This window comes from Onthophagus taurus, chromosome 3 (genome assembly GCF_036711975.1).
Source record: "Onthophagus taurus isolate NC chromosome 3, IU_Otau_3.0, whole genome shotgun sequence".
Classification (NCBI taxonomy): Eukaryota; Metazoa; Arthropoda; class Insecta; order Coleoptera; family Scarabaeidae; genus Onthophagus; species Onthophagus taurus.
The window spans coordinates 10,537,922-10,555,790 of NC_091968.1; the positions used below are offsets into that span (position 1 = coordinate 10,537,922).

The window sequence follows — 17,869 nt, forward strand, 5'->3', positions numbered from 1 at the left end:
CCATTGCTTCAAGATGATCTCCTATAAAGAACGATAAAACATGTTAATAAAAAACGTTATAAGTATCAAAATTTATTAATTTTCAAAGAATATTTTATATTAAAAATGTTGGGAAGAAAACAAAGTCTAAAAGGAGAACCAGTTCTAGCTGATTATGGTCCGGATGAAGCTTTTAATGAAAGCGCCGATATAGAATGGGTTAATAAACGATGGGTGAGAAGAATGATGAGAATGTGCGCTTTAATTAGTTTAGCTTCAGTAAGTTGTAACACACCAAAAACGTTTGAAAAAATCCCCGAATTAAAATACATCACATTTTGTTGCGACGTTTTCGTAACGTTTTTATTTACGGCTGAAATGATTGCGAAAATGCATATAAGAGGAATTTTAAAGGTAATTTTAAAAATTAAATTTTTAATAAATTAAAATAATCTTTTTAATTTTTTAGGGTGAAAAACCGTATTTAAAAGATCATTGGTGCCAATTCGACTGCACTATGGTGTTTTTCCTATGGATTTCGGTTATTTTACAGGTTTTTGAAATGTTGGAAATCGTTCACAGTTTCAGTTATTTATCGATTTTGAGAGCGCCGAGACCTTTAATTATGATTCGATTTTTGAGGGTATTTTTAAAGTTTTCCATGCCTAAATCAAGGATAAACCAAATTTTTAAGTAATAATAACCACTTTATTGTTTACTATGTGTCCCCTTATCCATCCCTTGTCCTCACCCTCCTCTCCCAAAATCTGCCTCCAGTCCATCGCCTCCTCCCTAAGCTCGCTATACCCTCTCACCATGTGTTCCAGCGTCTCCTAATCCTCTCCACACAGCCTACACCACCTCTCCACATCATCCGCCCAATACTCAATCAGGCCACCAATCCCTTCCTCTCCTCGTCCCCTTCCATCAACAGATACTTTGACAGTTCCTCTGTCGTTATCTCCCCATACCTTACTTTATATCTTCCTTCCCGTGTCTGTGACATTCTCTCCTGCCTCTGTATTCCTATCCCTTAGTTCTGTCCACATTTCACCTCTCTCCACTCTTCCATTGCCGATCCCAGTAATTGAATATCCCATTCTCCTATAATATCCTTCCCTATATCCCTGCCTATATATCAACCTCTTCTCCTTGAGTTCTCTCCAGCACTCTCCTAGGATTCTGCAATGCGGCCTTTCCTCTATCCTTTCCTCGTATTTCACTGCTCGTCTCCAAGCCTCCACCCTTATTAAATCCACCTTAACCTCTTCCCTCACTATACAGGATGTTTCAGAATTGCACGACACTGTTTTAGGGATGTATTCTTCAGCACAAAATAAACAAAAAAGTTCATATAAACGTATGTCCCAAATTAATTTATTACCGAGATATTTAAAGTTGAAGTAAAATATTTGAAAGTATTGCTTTAATCAAGTAGCCATGAACAATAATCGCATATTGTTTTTTTTACTTGATAGATGATTAAATATCTACTATTAAATGTGTTAAATAGTGTATAACACTGTAGTGGTGTTTCTAGTGCTGTACGAAGAATTTAATTTTTTATTATTTATCATGGGAGACACCACAAATTTGTTCACTTTTGCAGAACAAACAGATGTTGTTAATTTATGGCGAGGTACATAAAAATGGAGCTGCTGCTGTTCGAAAATACCGTGAAAAATTTTCCACTAGAAGGATATCAAATCGTAAAACGTTTGAAGCCATTGAAAGACGTCTTAGGGAAACTGGCATGCTAAAACCTACACGAATAAACGCTGGTCGACAAAGATTTCGACAAACTGCTAAAGTTGAAGAATTGATACAAGATGCTGTTATGTTATCTCCTAGTACTAGCACCAGAAGATTGTGACTTTGTTTTGATATTTCAAGTACAAGCGTATGGCGAACATTGCGTGAGCAACAATTGTATCCATATCACGTTACACATGTGCAAGATTTATTACCAGAAGACTATAACAAGAGCAGAAATTTTTGCCAATGGTTAATTCGACAATGTACATGAAACCCCAACTTCCTGAGTTACCTTCTAGTTACTGACGAATCTTGTTTGACCAGAAACGGGATTATTAATTTTCGAAACACCCATACTTGGCACGAAGAAAACCCTACAACTGCTTTCACTCATTACCAACATACTTTTTCCTTAAATGTATGGTGTGGTCTTCTTGGTGATAATCTCATCACCCTTTCTTTTTACCACCCAGGCTCTCCGGAATATCTTACTTGATTTTTTTGCAAAATAACTTGTATGAGCTCCTAGAAGACTTTCCGAATGCCGATAGGCAGGGAATGTGGTTTATGCATGACGGTGCCTCTTCTCACTTTTCTCATCTTGCCACTGATTATTTAAACAGAGCATATGGTAACCGATGGACTGGTCGAAACGGACCTGTGAAATGGCCACCACGGTCTTATTTATACATTATTTAACACCGTTAGATTATTTTGTGTGGATGAAATCTATGGTTTACTCTACGACACCCAAAAAGAGCTCAGAAATCGCATCGTGGAAGCCGCAGTCAATGGCCGTCCTGATGCTAAAAGACTTGCTAGTGGATTCATCGTTCTCAATGTTGCATTCAACAAAACGGGAATAAATTAATTTGAGACATATGAACTTTTTTGTTTAGTTTGTGCTGAAGAATACATCCCTAAAATAGTGCCGTGCAATTCTGAAACACCCGGTATATTCTGGAGTCTCTCTCACCAACCCTAGTACCTATCTCCAATACCTTGTTTGCGCATCCTCCAGCATTCCTTGTTCTCTTCATCCCCATACATCTGCGCCGTACATCATTGCGCTCCTTACCAAGCCCTCAAACGTAACCTTTCTTTTTCCCACATCCCTCTCAAAAGTTCTCTCGTCCCATCCCCAAACCTATCGCATCACCCGGTTCGTCCTTTTTGCCATAGCTCACGTGCGACCCGATCTTATTATCCTCCGAGAACCCATATCCCAGGTACGTATACTCTTTGACTTCCTCTATCTCTCTTCTTCTCCCCCTTTACAGAACTTCATGATCTTTGTGTTCTCAACGTTTACCTCCAACCTCTTCGCTTTAAAATATCTCTCCAGCGGTCTTATCATCTCCTTCATCTCCACCGCCTCTCTTGCCACGACCACCAAATCATCCGAATACGCCAGCGCATGCATCTTCGTTCCTCCTATCACCCAACTCTTTTTTTTTATAGAGGGGATTAGGAAATCTGCTAAACAGATACCTGACCTAAGTTGTCATGCGGTGAGGTAGTGTCGGGTTGGCTTCCCTCTTGGGATAGCCGATCGACTAAAACCCTTCCCCCTCTGTCTCTGGTACCGCCCTTCTAGACATTTCTTCGGAGTCGTCTTCACTCTCGCTCTCATCTCTGCAATGTATCACCAATCCATCCATTTCGTGTCAGCCCTGTTCCTCACTATTTCGGTGGTTACATCATGAAACGGTAAAACAAAACATCAACGTTTTGAAATTCCGAAGCTTCCCCCTCTCCTCCTCTTCCTCTGCACCCCTCGTCTTCACAGTGGTTATGGGATCCAACGTATAAATAAGAAATGCATAAACTTTTTGATATGTTTCACCAAAATATTTTACCTGGTCGAGGGGGCCACGGTGTCATCGGCCTCCCTCTCTGTTCGGCCTCTCCGTTCTCTTCTCCACTCCTCCTCCTGTTTGGTCTTCATAATGTTTCTGAGGTACCCTCCAATTTCCTCCCATGTCTCGCCATCGCCTAACATTAGTGTCCCGATATTATCTTTGGTTACCGTTTCCCGACACACTTCGAAGCACCTCCTCCTGTCCACCGGAAACTTCGGGCAGTGGAACACCGTATGCTTCGGTGTATCCACTCACCCACAGAACCAACACTGTGCAGATGATGACAGTGGCTAGCAGTTTTCTTTTTCTGCTTATTGGTCCCCATACGTTTGGCATAATCTTCCTGAGTATGTTAGTCATCTTTAGAACCTTTTCCGTAGTCTTCCTGACATGCGCCGTCATTCTCATATCCTTATCGAGATAAACCCCAGGTATTTTACCATTGGTGAACTTTCCACCGTTTGGCCTTCAATAACTACTACCTTTTGGCCTTCAATAACTAATTTTTTGCACCTTTTGTCTTCCTTGTAGGACTACAACTTCGGTCGTTTTGGCCGCCACCCTCACATCTCGTTCAGTCTTCTTATGACGCTCTCGGTCGCGTAAGCCTTGTCCTCTACCTCTTCCTTGGTTTTGGCATATATGATAAGGGCAAGATCATCAGCATATGTCACTAACATCGAGATATACTATGTTTACTGGAGTGCGTGCTTTGAGCTAGAAAACGAGCCGGCCTCCCCCACCCCATAACGGCAAAAAGCTTCAACGTAACATACGTAAAAATTTATTATTTTTTTTTTATTTTGCTAACTGTAATAACTTAAATATGTATTATTTGGTATTTTTCATCATTATTGAATAACATTATTTGAATTACTTAGTAAATATTGAATAAATTCATGCTGAATTATATCCATTAGTTAGTACTATTTGTATTTCTTGCCGTTATAGGGTGGGGGAACTCCATATCCATTCGCAGTATCTCGTCGTGGAATATATTCCACAGCGTAGGGCCCAGTATCGAACCTTGTGGAACCCGGCTGTTGGTCTCCCATACTCTTCCATTCGGAACCACGACCTCCCTCTCCGACAAGTCATCCTCACAAAGTATCCTCTGACGCCTCCCCTCTCCAGAGCGCGAATTATTCGTCCAGAATAGCTCGCTTAACTCTTGCCTCACTTTAATCTTGGCCATCGTCTTCCTGTACGCCTCCTTCACTCTCTCTATCAGCTATTATGTGATACCTATCGTCCTCATTTCCTCCCATATCTTCCCTCTATCCACCTTATCAAATGCCGCCTTCAGGTCTATGAACAACGCGTACAACTTTCCTACGTTCTTGTTCAGCCCCCTATCTGCCAGATGTTTCAGTGTGTATGTATTGTCAATTGCCCCTCTTCCCTTCCTGAATCCCGCCTGCTCATCTGGCAACAACTCCCCCCTCTCCATATCCTCTTCCAATCTCCCCAGCAGTACCTGTGCACATATTTTAAATGTAGTGTCCAACGGCGTGATCCCTCTATAATTTCCCAACACCCTTTACTCCCCTTTTTATACAGTGGACAACCTGTCCAGAAACCCCTCCCCTCTCCATACGTCGTTTATTTTCTTCCATAGCTTCTTTTTCACCGTCTGCGTCTCCTTCAACCATGCCTCATTCTGGATCTCATCTTCGTCTGGCGCCCTTCCCATCTTTTTAGTCCTTTTAATACTGCTTCCACTTATTCCAGTGTTATCTCCTCTCTCCCTTGCACTCCTCGTTCTCCTTCTCCTATTCTTCTCTCTCCACCCCTCCTAACAATCCCATGAAGTAGGTTCTCTATACCGTGAATTCCGTCTTTTGTATGTCTCTGCTGACTTTCTCTCTTCTCTTCCTCATCCTCTTTAAGTACTAACATTTTTCTCTTTCAACTCCCTAATCTTCTCAGCCTCCCTCTTCTTTTTTTCTTGTATTCGTCTTTGTATTTTCTCTGACACTGTCTCAATCTCCTTTTAGCTTCTCTCTTCGCCTCTCTGCATTCCCTATCCCACCATTCGTTCCTTCCCAGTTTAACCCCCTGTCGCCCACTCTCTTTCTTCAACGTCCCCTCCCTAACTACCTCAATCAGTTCATTCAACCAAACCAAATTTTTAAGTATTATATTAATAATTAAATTTTAACTAATTCATTTTTGAATGTTTTAAGGCGATCAAGTCAACAAATTTACAACGTCACTTTGTTCTTCTTATTCTTCATGTCTTTGTATGGGTTATTGGGAGTCCAATTTTTTGGCGAATTAAAGAATCATTGTGTATTAAACACAACGGATCCCACGAAGTAATTTTTTACATTAATTTATTATTGTAAAATTTACTGTTTTTTATTCAATTAAAGAAAACTACTTTATCGGCGATAACTGTTAAAAAGCGTACAGTACATTTTTTAATATTTAAATTAAATATTTTTTTGTAAATTTTTATAACTATTTTTTCTTTTAGAGATATAACTTTAAATAATTTAGCAATTCCCGATACTTTCTGTTCAATCGAGCCAAATTCTGGTTATCAATGTCCACCGGGAATGAAATGTATGAAATTAGAATTATCGAGATATAAAAGAGGTTTCAATGGATTTGACGAATTTGGTAAACATTTCTTTATAAATTTATTCAATTTAAAAACTTTATTAATTTTAGTTACGAGTTTTTTCACCGTTTATCAAGCGGCATCTCAAGAAGGTTGGGTTTTCATCATGTACAGAGCGATAGATTCATTACCTGGTTGGAGAGCTGTTCTTTATTTCAGCACGATGATTTTTTTCTTGGCCTGGTTGGTTAAAAACGTTTTCATTGCGGTTATTACAGAAACTTTTAACGAGATTCGAGTTCAATTTCAACAGATGTGGGGTGTTAGAGGTCACATTCAAAGTAGTGCCGCTTCTCAAGTACAAAAAAAAAACTTTCATAATTGCTTATTTTTTAAAAAATCTTATTTTTTGTAGCAAATATTAGCCGGGGACGATAGAAAATGGAAATTAGTCACTTTGGATGAGAACAAACACGGTGGATTAGCCCCGGAAATTTGTCACACAATCTTAAGATCCCCTCATTTCCGTTTAATTGTGATGGGAATTATTTTGGCGAATGGAATTGTAACGGCTACAATGAGATTCGAACATAATGAGCAACCAAGAGAAACGTTTTATGAAAAATATTATTACATAGAATTGGGGTTTACCTTTTTATTGGATTTAGAAACAATTTTTAAAATTTGGTGTTTGGGATTTCGAGGATATTGGAAACATTCTATACATAAATTCGAATTATTGTTAGCCGTTGGAACCTCATTGCATGTTATTAAACATTTTTATATGACTGGATTTACTTATTTTCAGGTTAATTTTATTAGTTGTAAAGGTGCGAATCCACAATGAGAATATGTCATGAGATTTTTGTCTCATGAAATAAAAATCGCAAGATAACTTTAATTTCGTTGTGCAAATAGGGTTTGAAATTCATGAAATACAAGAGATAAACAATGTCTCATGAGAGTTTTATTTCTTGTACAAGTTTCAACGTGTAAGCACGCGCAGCACGTGAGTTTCGCTGTTGTGTCGTGAGATAATCATTTGTTTTTATCAATAAGTTCTGCAAGTAAAAAAAAAGGTTTAAAAAGAAAAGAATGTACTGTTAACTGGACAAGAACTATGATACTGCAATTAATCGAATTATATGAATCCTATCTCAATTTGTGGGACTGTTCGTCCGAAAACTATAAAAATAGAAATCTTCGGAAATCAGCTATCGATGAAATTTCCAATATGTTGGAAATTCTGACTCAAAAAGTGAAGAATAAAATAGATAACCATCGTTGCCAATTCCAAAGCATCAACAGGAAACGAAAACACACTAAAAGCGGCCAGACAGCAGGAGAAAATTTTGAAGTAAAATGGGAATTTTATGATGCCTAAAAATTCATAGATGGACCGACATGTGGTAATGAAACAACGATGGATTTATTCGTAAGTATAATCATATGTTTTTTATATATGTATATTTGTATTGCTATGGAACTTTTCCTTCCTGGTGGGAATATTGTGTAAATTCTAGTTGTACATCCTTGGCTTCGAAATTTCCGCGAAGGTTAGGATTAACTTGTAGATTCAGTAAGCCTTAAGTGTCTTGTCGCCACTCTCCTGGTTGTATTGTGCCATTTTCGTGATCTTCCACATCGAAACTACCATAAGGAGCGTAAAGTATTTTAGACCAGTGCTTCTCAAACTATCTAATGTAGCGGACTGGCATTTTTTTGTCCCAATGCATGTGTTGCAGACCGGTATCATATTCAGTCGCAGTGAACTTTTAATGCAAAATGTAACTAGGTCTAGGAACTATTGGCAACATTTATATAAAACGAACCCAATTTTTTCCCCAGTTTTTCTATTCGTGGTAAGTCGTGTAAAAATGAAGTAGTTTCTTCATGACAATGTCTGAGAGCTCAGGATATTCAGTTAACTTATTATCATCTTCGAAGCTTGCTTCTAAGCCTTCGTCAGCTACGAGCTTCAACAATTTATTTTCTATGACAACTGGTAAATCGCCTTTTATTGCAATGAAAGGATTTCGTACCCATCCATTTTCTTATCGTGGATCTTCTACTGGAAAGTAAAATTCGAAACGTTCTTCCAATTTCGACAAATGTTCACTAACAACTTTTCTTAGAGACGTAACATCAAGCTCTTCTCTTGTATCGTGGATGAAGTCGCTAAGTTGTCAAACATGCATAACACTTTCTTGATAAACGATCTTTCCATGCTTTAAATTTTCGTTTCTGTCCATCGATTTTGTCTGCAATGTTAAAACAGGAAACTATCATTCCTTGCATCGAGGTATTAAAATCATTAAAGATGGCAAAGATGTCAGCCAAATAAGCAAGCTTGGCCACACATTATTGTTATTATTGCTCTATGGCCCCTCTCGTTACCGCGACCTATAAAATCTATTGTAACTTTAGCTTTCCAAAAGTTTAGGGTAAATGTAGGTCGTTGATGAACCTTAGTATTGCCCCAAGGTCTTGTACTTTTATATCGGTAGGTGTCAAGAGAGCTTTACTGAAAATTTTGTGTTTTAGACGACCTCTGGCGGCGCATTTACACAGTATATGTTCAGCTGTTTCTGACTCGTCGTTGCAAAGTCGACAAGTTTGATCCTCACCAATGTGGAAGAGGTGGTATTTTAGAGGCGCATGGCCGGTCAAGTAACCTGAGAGTACCCTTAGATCCCCTTTGCTGAGGCATAAAACCTCTTTGGTTTTGTGTTGCGACGGAGTTATCATACTCTTCGCTTGTTGCTGTGGCCTGGAACCCGCTATAGAGTAACATCATTGACACTAGCGAGTTCTCAAGTTGCTGGTACACTGTGAAAATGTTTATGGATGCACCTTTCTGTCCCTTTTGTAGGTTCAAAGTGGTTTATAAAACTTCTGCTTGAAAAAAGGTTATGTCCGAGCTGAGGGGCAGTTTAATGTGGCTATTTGGTCCACTGATGCCCATGTGTACTCCAGATCTAACTATCTTTGAAGCATCGGTGTACCAGGCTAGGGCTCTTCTTTTTAGTTGAGGTGAGGCCCCCTTCGCCCAATCATATCTGCTTCTAAATCTGACCTTATACGGCTGGTTGAAATTGTATTCTGTCGGTATAAGGTCCGTTTTAATTTCAATCGGGTGATTTACACATGGGTCCTTGAGGATTTCGAGGTGTCCTCTGAGGTTATCCTGCATCAACTTGAATGAAGAACCTGTTTTCAGTGATAAAACAGTTAAAGTTGCCTCCTTTTGTATACAGGGTGGTTCAGTTTTTAATCGGGAAACTTTACTAGGACGTAGTACTTGCCAAAATAACACAAGTTTTTTATATAAACATAGGGTCGCAACTCTTTTGTTTTCGAGCTGTGAGCTGTCAAAGTTGAGCAAAAAATTTACATTATATCTTTTATGTCGGGTATGAGTAAACCACAGAATTTGAAATTTTGTATGTATGTACAATTGGTTAATATCTTATTTTCAACCATACCTTAAACTTCCCTAGCGCCCTCTAAGGGGATGAAATTCACAACCCCTTTGATTTTTTTATAACAACTTCTTAACGCCATGGAATATTAACATAAAAAAATATGGGTTGTAAAGCTTATTCATTACTGGTACTTTTTTGTCTCTTTAGTTTTTTCCTTAATGATAATAGTTTTAGAGTAAAAAAATAAAATATGCTACATTGTACTGTAAAGCGCACCTATTTTTTTTCTTTATAGGTGGCTATGGACGTTGTGCACTTACTAGGATCTAGTGCTAACTAAATAACACCAATTAATTGTGATTTTCATAAGAAAAACCATAAATAAGATTAATGCCTGTCTGAACAAATTACGTTGTTTTGAACAATATTAAAAAATTGATACTCTTGCTTAATAACCGTCAAAAATTACTAATAACCAGCAATAATTATGAGGATTCACTGTAAATGAAACTTACAAGTTCTCAGAGCCAACTTTTAGAATAATTTTAGCTAAACATGGCGGCACATAGCAGTACATGGCACGATATTTTATTTTTTTACACCGAAACTATTAACTTTAAAGGAAAATACTAAAGAGACAAAAAGTACCACTAAAGAATGAGCTTTACAACCCATATTTTTTTATGTTAATATTCCATAGCGTTAAAAAGTTGTTATAAAAAAATCAAGGAGCTGGTGAATTTCAGCCTCTTAGAGGGCGCTGGGGAAATTTAAGGTATGGTTGAAAATAAGGACTTAACCAGTAGTACATACGTACAAAGTTTCAAATTCTACGGTTTACTTACAGCCGAAATACAAAACACAATGTAAATTTTTTTCTCAACTTTGATCGTTCATTGCTCGAAAACAAAAGAGTTGCGACCCTATGTTTATATAAAAAATTTGTGTTATTTTGGCAAGTACTATATCCCAGTAAAGTTTCCCGATTAAAAACTGAACCACCCTGTATATAAATGGAGTGGTGTGAGACCCAGTAGGGCTTCAAGAGCAGCCGTTGGACAAGATCTTATTGCATCCGTTATATTAAGACATGCTAACCGTTGGATTTGTGCCAGCTGTTGATGTGCTGTCTTATGTTTTGTTTTTGGCCACCAAACCAATGAGGCGTAGGCGACCATGGGTCTGATTATTGCTACGTAAGCCCAATGAGTCATTCGTGGTTTGAAACCCCAGTTCCTTTCTAGGAGCCTGCGGTAGATCTGGTTTGCCATGATGGCCTTTTTCCTCACCTTGTCTATTGGCCACACATGCTCTGATGGAACTCCGATAGTTCGTTTCGAAGCTTGAATACCCTTGAAACGACTTTTCCTTTGGACAACCAACGCACCTCAGCATGTAATAAGACCTACTTATAATCAGCCCCCATTTCATCGCATAATACAGCAAATAACCGCGAGTTCAAAGCATTTGCATTAATATAATTAACAATGTTCACGACCTCGACAAGCATGTCGTTGAATTCTGGGGACATTTTTTTTTGTTACCAGATTTTCCCAGTGAATGAAGCAGTCAGGCACAAGCTTTTTAATCTGTGTAATTACTCCAGAATGTGGTCCCATCATTGCAGCAGCCTCGTGAGAACATATACCTATACAAAATTTGAGGTCCCATCCACAATTATTTACTATGCAATCTGTCATAATGTTGAGTATTTCTGAAATAGTGGTTTTTGTTGGCAGTGAAACCGAAAAAAAACTCTTCCTGCAGGTCACCATTCTATACAAATACACAAAAGTCAAAAGAATCGCCTCAACAGCAAGATCTGTAGATTTGCAAAGCAAAATATTTGGATGCTTCTATTTGTTCAATTACCTGATAACTTCCATATCATGAGCGAAGTTGTAAATTCTACGAGCTATGGTGTCATTTGAGAGTGATACTTGTGCCGCTGGCCACTAGTTCCTCACCTATTGTGTATGGATTTTTAGCCTTAGCAATTTGAAGAGCAACTTTTTAAGAAGTTCGCATTGTAGTAATGTTTATGTGTGACAACTGTGTGACAAGTTTTTTATGTTTGGTGATCTAGTGCCTTTTTAGTTTTGATGGCTTAATTGAATCGTTGGACAAAACGGTACTACACACAACGCATTGCGCTTTTGGTACTCCTTCGTCATTCAAGACTGCGAAAGCAAATTGAATATATGAAGAGTCATATTGTCCCTTGAATGTCGAACGAAATCGTTTCGATGTTAATCCTATTTTTGTACTTAAATCGCTGTCACTGCCTTCGGAATTAGAGACATTTTCATTTTTTGTCACCGGTTATTTTTACCCGTATTACAAATGAGTCCAATGAACCTTACGGTTCAAATCAGTATTTTTAAGTTTCTGATAAAATTATAGGATATAGCCATCTGTCTCGCTAGCCATGGAACTAAATATACTAAATATTTTTCGGCGGTCCCCAAAAAAATTTAATTAGGATCGGCAGCTTTTTGCTCACGGACCAACACCGGTCCGCGTACTACCACTTTGAGAAGCGCTGTTTTAGAACGTGTCATTAAAAAAATTTCGGGTTCTAATTCAATTGGTCTTCTTAATACACAAAATCTAGCTAACGCTAAACCAAAAGCATTTTCAATTGATCTGTGTACCCGTGATAGCAGGTAGTTGAGTATTCTGTGTTCACCATGTAGATTTCTAAATGCATATGATTTCATGGCAAAAGCGTCATCAGCTACGATAACAAAGGGAACTGGCTTAGTTCGCCCTGGTAGTGGTCTAGGTTTTGGAAAACTTAAACTATCATTAGCAAGTTTCTTTGACAACGAGCATCCATTAAACACGCCCCCATCAGAAATTCGTCCAAATGTTCCAACATTAAAATTATAAAAAAAATTATTAAAATTTGTATTCTGCGTTAGGCAATGCCATTAATACACTACACTGCGTGCCTTCGTAATTGTAGTACAGACTTCCACGATGTTCAGGTGCTTTAATGACAACGTGTTTGCCGTCCTACGCAATTTGGGAAATTCTATTTTTCTTCGAACTGTTGTGAAACTTGCAACCATTTTTGCTCGGTACTTGACATCTGTACAAATAAAATGAGGATTAATATTAAATTTATTTATTTATTGACTATGGTTAATAATGCATCCTATTTGTTTTTAGAGTAACGAACCAGAAGCTCTAACCGAATACCTACACGAAATTTCAGAGAGTGAAGACTCCCTTCAACAAGATATGAATGTTTACAACACTTCAAGCACATCCGTTCTAACACACCGCTTACGTCATGTGATGTCACACCAAGTTAATCCAGAATTTCATCGATAAAACTAACATTAAAAAAGAAGAAAGAGCAAGAGATACAAGCTGCGCTTGATCAATATCTTAGGGTTATGTCAAAGTCAGCAGACACTTTTGAAATATTTGGAGATTATGTGGCTGACGAATTGCGCAATATGAGCTAAAAAGCTTCAGAGTTGCTATCCTGGGCGAAGAAGGAAATACAGCGAGTTATCTTAAAAATAAACGACAACTATGAGCTCAAATTACAAGAAAATACAATTCCATTACTTCAGCAACCCATAAATAAAGAGTAAACCATGCATGAGTCCACGTTGCAGATCCCGGTAATGAATAATGAACTAAAAGTTCTAGATGACGGCAGTTCTGAAGAAGCTCTTGCACAATATTATGAAACATTTGGGCCTACTTACTCCAAAATGTAAAACAATAGTTGTAAATATTCTTCTCTTAGAACACTCTAAATTGCAGAACAGACTTCAGGTACAATTCGCGAAATAGTACATACAGGTATGCGAAACAAATACATTAGGAAATGATAGCTGTCTCCTAAAAAAAGCTTCTCCAAACTATAGAATACTAAAGAATTAGAATGTACCTACCTGTAGCCAAAAACGAAGGGTAACAGCTAGCAGTTCAGCTGATGGAATTGCATTTCGCATATGTGTGTTTTGTTTTTCTATTATAAACTTAATTTTATCCAGCAAATAACGAAAATCAACGGCGAACATTTGAAATAGTATATTAAAAAACAAGTTTCGTAAGACACGCTTGAAATGCACGAATTCAAGTTGAATGAATTTTTAATGAATGAGTGCTTTAAGTCTTATGAAACATGTTTTTTATGCTATTTTTTGTAATTAGCGTTTTTATACTTTTTTTTAACAATAATAAAATAAATTTTGACAATGTAGGGAAATAGGTATGCAGTAGTTGGTAACACCGTAACACTTGAAAATAGAAATTTGAATTGACAAAATGTATTCACCTGAAAAAAATGTTTCATGTACACCTCCCAAAATAAGAGAAATTGCTCAGAGTCAATGTCCTCATCATTGTGGACCTTGTATTCGATGCTAAGAACGTGTTTAAACATCCATAGACAAAAATTGTCACATTGACAACTAGAAAAATTAATGACCCAATGTCACCAACTTGAACTGGTTCCATAAAATGTTACTAAAATCTCATTACAGCATCGGATGCTGTAAGGAGTCTCATTACAGCACCCGTTTGAGTACTGTTAGAGCTTTCGTTACCGTCGCGAATTACAAAAAAGTTCTTATAACATTCCTTACCTTCTTGTTCTAATTCTTCTAATAATGTGTCCATTGTATTTTTATTTTCTCTCCTTTTAATACAATCTGTCACCCAGTATCTGTGAGACCTTTTCGTTTCTGACATGTTTCTATAAAATCACTCCCCAACACAAATTGTTGTTTCTTTCTAGTTACAAAACATTGACAACAGCAGAAACAGCGCGTTCAGAAACACCTTATAGCATGAAAAAAAATTTTCAGAACCGGGTATTTCGCAGAAATATCTATATTCTGTGGAAACATATCTGAGATAAATTACTCATTTTTTTTTAAATTATGCATAGCACAATTCTATACCACCTAGTAAATACATACTAATTGGTTACTCATTTTTGACACAAAATTAAACAAGTTAATGTCTTGCAGCTTTTCCCAGTGGCCATTCTACTTTACACATAATATAGATAAATATTGTCATATTTTTACCGTTTTAAGATCAAAACACAAAAACGCGCACACAGCGATACGCCGAACATTATTAGCCATCGTTTGGTCCAGTTTTCTATTGAATTTAAGGATTCGGAATTGTAACTTATTTGCGGCAACTACTTCATTTTCTGCAACAGCCAAGATCGCTGTGTCATCTGTGAATGTAGCTGTTAAAGTTTCTGGTACCTGAGGAAGGTCGAATGTGTAGAGTAAGTACAGTGTTGGGCCAAGCACACTACTTTGAGGAACTCCGGCTCGTATTTCATGTATTGGTGAACAAGCGTTTTCGTTTTTTAATAGTTGACTATACCTTGATGGTAGTATTTGGTCTAGTTTGTAATTTAAACCATCTAACCAGACTTTGTCAAAAGCTTGTGTAACATCTAAAAATACGGCGGAGCAGACTTTATTTTCTTCCATTGCTATTTCGATAGTATTCGTTATTCTATGCACTTGGTTTATTGTTGCATGTTTATTCCGAAACCCAAATTGATGTGTTGGTATTAGGGCTTTTTCTTCTATGACAGGTTTTAGTCTTTTTAATAGTAATTTTTCAAGCAGTTTTGATAGTAAGGGTAATAATGAGATTAGCATCATATACATATGATGTAACGTCTGTGGGGGGTTTACCAGGTTTTGGTATCATTATTATTTCAGAAACTTTCCATATGTTTGGGAAGTATTTCTGGTTAAAAGCAGCATTAATTATGTGTATAGTTTTGTAATCGTCCGTTTTGGTAGATGTTTCAATATTTCTCCATTAATTAGGTGATAGCCTACTGATTTCTTTATATTTAGTTTTTGTATTTCATAATACAGCTCTTTCATTCTTACACAATGGTATATTACTCTGCTGATCACTTTGAATTACGCTAGGGACACTATTTAGCATAGTTGTTGGACTGTCTGATGTAAAAGTGTCTTTCAGATATTCAGCAAACAAATTAACTCTTTCTGGATTGCTCTTAGCCCAATTTCCATTATTATTTCGAATTGGAGGTGTATGTGTTTTTGGAACATTAAGCTTTCTTGTTGCCTTCCACAGAGAATAATCAGTACTGCCATCGTCAGTAAGGTCTTTTAAATAATTTTGAATATTATTATCTTTGTGGCTATCTGTTAATGCTCTTTATTCGGCTGATATTTTATTTAATTTTGATAACTTTAAAAAACTTTAAAATATTTATCCTAGCTGACTTTAGGATTAATATTTATCCTAAAGTCAGCTTAAGGTTTAGGTTTTGGTGTTAAAATTGGTGTTGAGGCCCAGGCTGCGTTTTGTATGTCTTTTAAGAACTTTTCTACTTCATTGTCAATGTCTTCGTTTGTTTTCATAAGAGCATTAAGATGAATTTTATTATCTAATGTTTGTTGAAATAGATACCAATTAGTGAGTTTATTAGTTAGTGATGAAAGGGTTCTTTGTTACATACTTTGTTATTTAGAGTAATAATTACTGGTGAGTGATCTGAGTCCAGCCCTAACTTCTTCTACGTTTACGAAGTTAAGCGATATATTTTTCATAATAAAAAAATCAAGCAGGTCCGGAATTTTACTTGTATCTCTTGGCCAGTAAGTTGGCTTCCCAGTGGAGAGCACCTCACAATTTAAGGCTTCTATTGCATGGTTCAGTTCTCTTTCATTTGTATTTGTCAAGCGAGAACCCCAAGACATATGTTTTGCATTAAAGTCTCCTCCAAGTATAAATTTGTTGTCAAGATGTACTAAAATTTCCTGATAATCTTCTCTTTTGAGATTATGTCTCGGTGGTATGTACGTTGCTCCTACAGATATTAACCCATTAGCAGTTTGAACTTTTACCGCTGTAGTTTGGTGTTGTTCAGTACTAATTGTATTGTTCAAATAGTGGTCAACATTTCTTTTAATAATAATTGCACTTCCACCTCGAGCCGCATTACTCAGGTGAATTGTGTGATAAATATTCTATTGGTTGATGTTTATATACGATTCTCGTGTAAAGTGAGTTTCGGAGATAAGACATACTATCAATATTGTTTTCTTTAAGTATTATTGGTAGCGTGTTTTGATGCTGTCGAAGACCATTGGAGTTCCACAGCATTATTATTAGTTGCTGCTTTTTAGACATTTTGATTTGTTTTTTGAATCGCTCCTTGGCTTAAATTGCTTTCAATGATATCTAGACGTTCATATAATGTTTTTATTGTTTCTTCTTGTTGAAGTATTTTTTCTAGTATTATATCTAATTTACTGTCAGCCTTTTTATCGATTAACGTACTTACAGTTTTCTCTGCAGTTTCACCACTCGCTTTTTCGGCATACGAGACGCCTGGCTTTATTTTATTTGAATTTACTGTTTCTTATTCCTGATGGCTTGTAGTTCTTTAATCACAATGCATCCTCGGTAGTTCGCTGGATGATTTTCTCTACAGTTGAAACATTTAGCCGGGATTTCTTTGGCTTTAGTGCATTCGCTGGTCCAGTGTTCACCAGCATATTTAACACATCTCGGATTTTTGTGGCGGTAAGCTTTGATGTAGCTCCAACCTTGACACCTTTTGCACTGGGGTATTTGTTTTGGCTTTCTGTACTCTTCGATTTTGACACGCATTCCTAATATGTTTGTTATTTCATGGGTTGTTTTTACATCCTCTGACGGTGCAAAATCCAAGATGTATAAAGGGAGAGGCTCTATTGTTTTGTATTTTAACATTTGGGTTACTTTACAAATGTTATACTTGCGCTCCAATAGATCATCTTTGATATCATTAACATCACAGCTTTTATGCATCTTTAGCGACCACTTTCAGATTTCTGATTTGCTTATTTTCATAAGTTGACCAGGACAAATTCTTTTCAGCAAGCATCTTTGATATAACTCTTAAACTTTTCCATGTTATTGACCCACCTAATTGTTTAATTTATTTCACACATCACACACATTATTGCACATTCCGATTTACTTACTTCGTAATAACAGCAATTACGAATTGCTGAATTGTTATTTATTGTTATAAATCGCGTGTATGATTTATATTATTAATATGTTTATATTATCAATAACAAAAATATTGTACTGTTCACACTATTTTATATTATTTATATCATCTATAAACGATTTATAAAGCGTAAAATAAAACACTTGACGCACGATCGCAAAACACATTACTCACGAAACAAAAATCTCATGAGTTTTTAGTCTCCTTGTGGACACCTAGCTTTATGCAACCAAGAGAGTAATTT

The 17,869-nt window shown here is 36.9% G+C and overlaps 1 protein-coding gene across 3 annotated transcripts in view; it reads left to right on the top strand.

The window, feature by feature from the left end:
- LOC111417063 (sodium leak channel non-selective protein na) overlaps positions 1-17,869 on the top strand; it is a 73,957-nt gene continuing 56,088 nt past the window's right edge. For all 3 annotated transcript variants that reach the window (XM_071195084.1, XM_071195085.1, XM_071195086.1), the window contains exons 1-6: positions 1-393; positions 449-672; positions 5,783-5,914; positions 6,076-6,221; positions 6,273-6,520; positions 6,578-6,970. In XM_071195084.1, the coding sequence (XP_071051185.1) occupies positions 106-393; positions 449-672; positions 5,783-5,914; positions 6,076-6,221; positions 6,273-6,520; positions 6,578-6,970 (1,431 nt within the window). In that variant the 5' untranslated portion in view covers positions 1-105. The remainder of the gene's footprint in view (positions 394-448; positions 673-5,782; positions 5,915-6,075; positions 6,222-6,272; positions 6,521-6,577; positions 6,971-17,869) is intronic.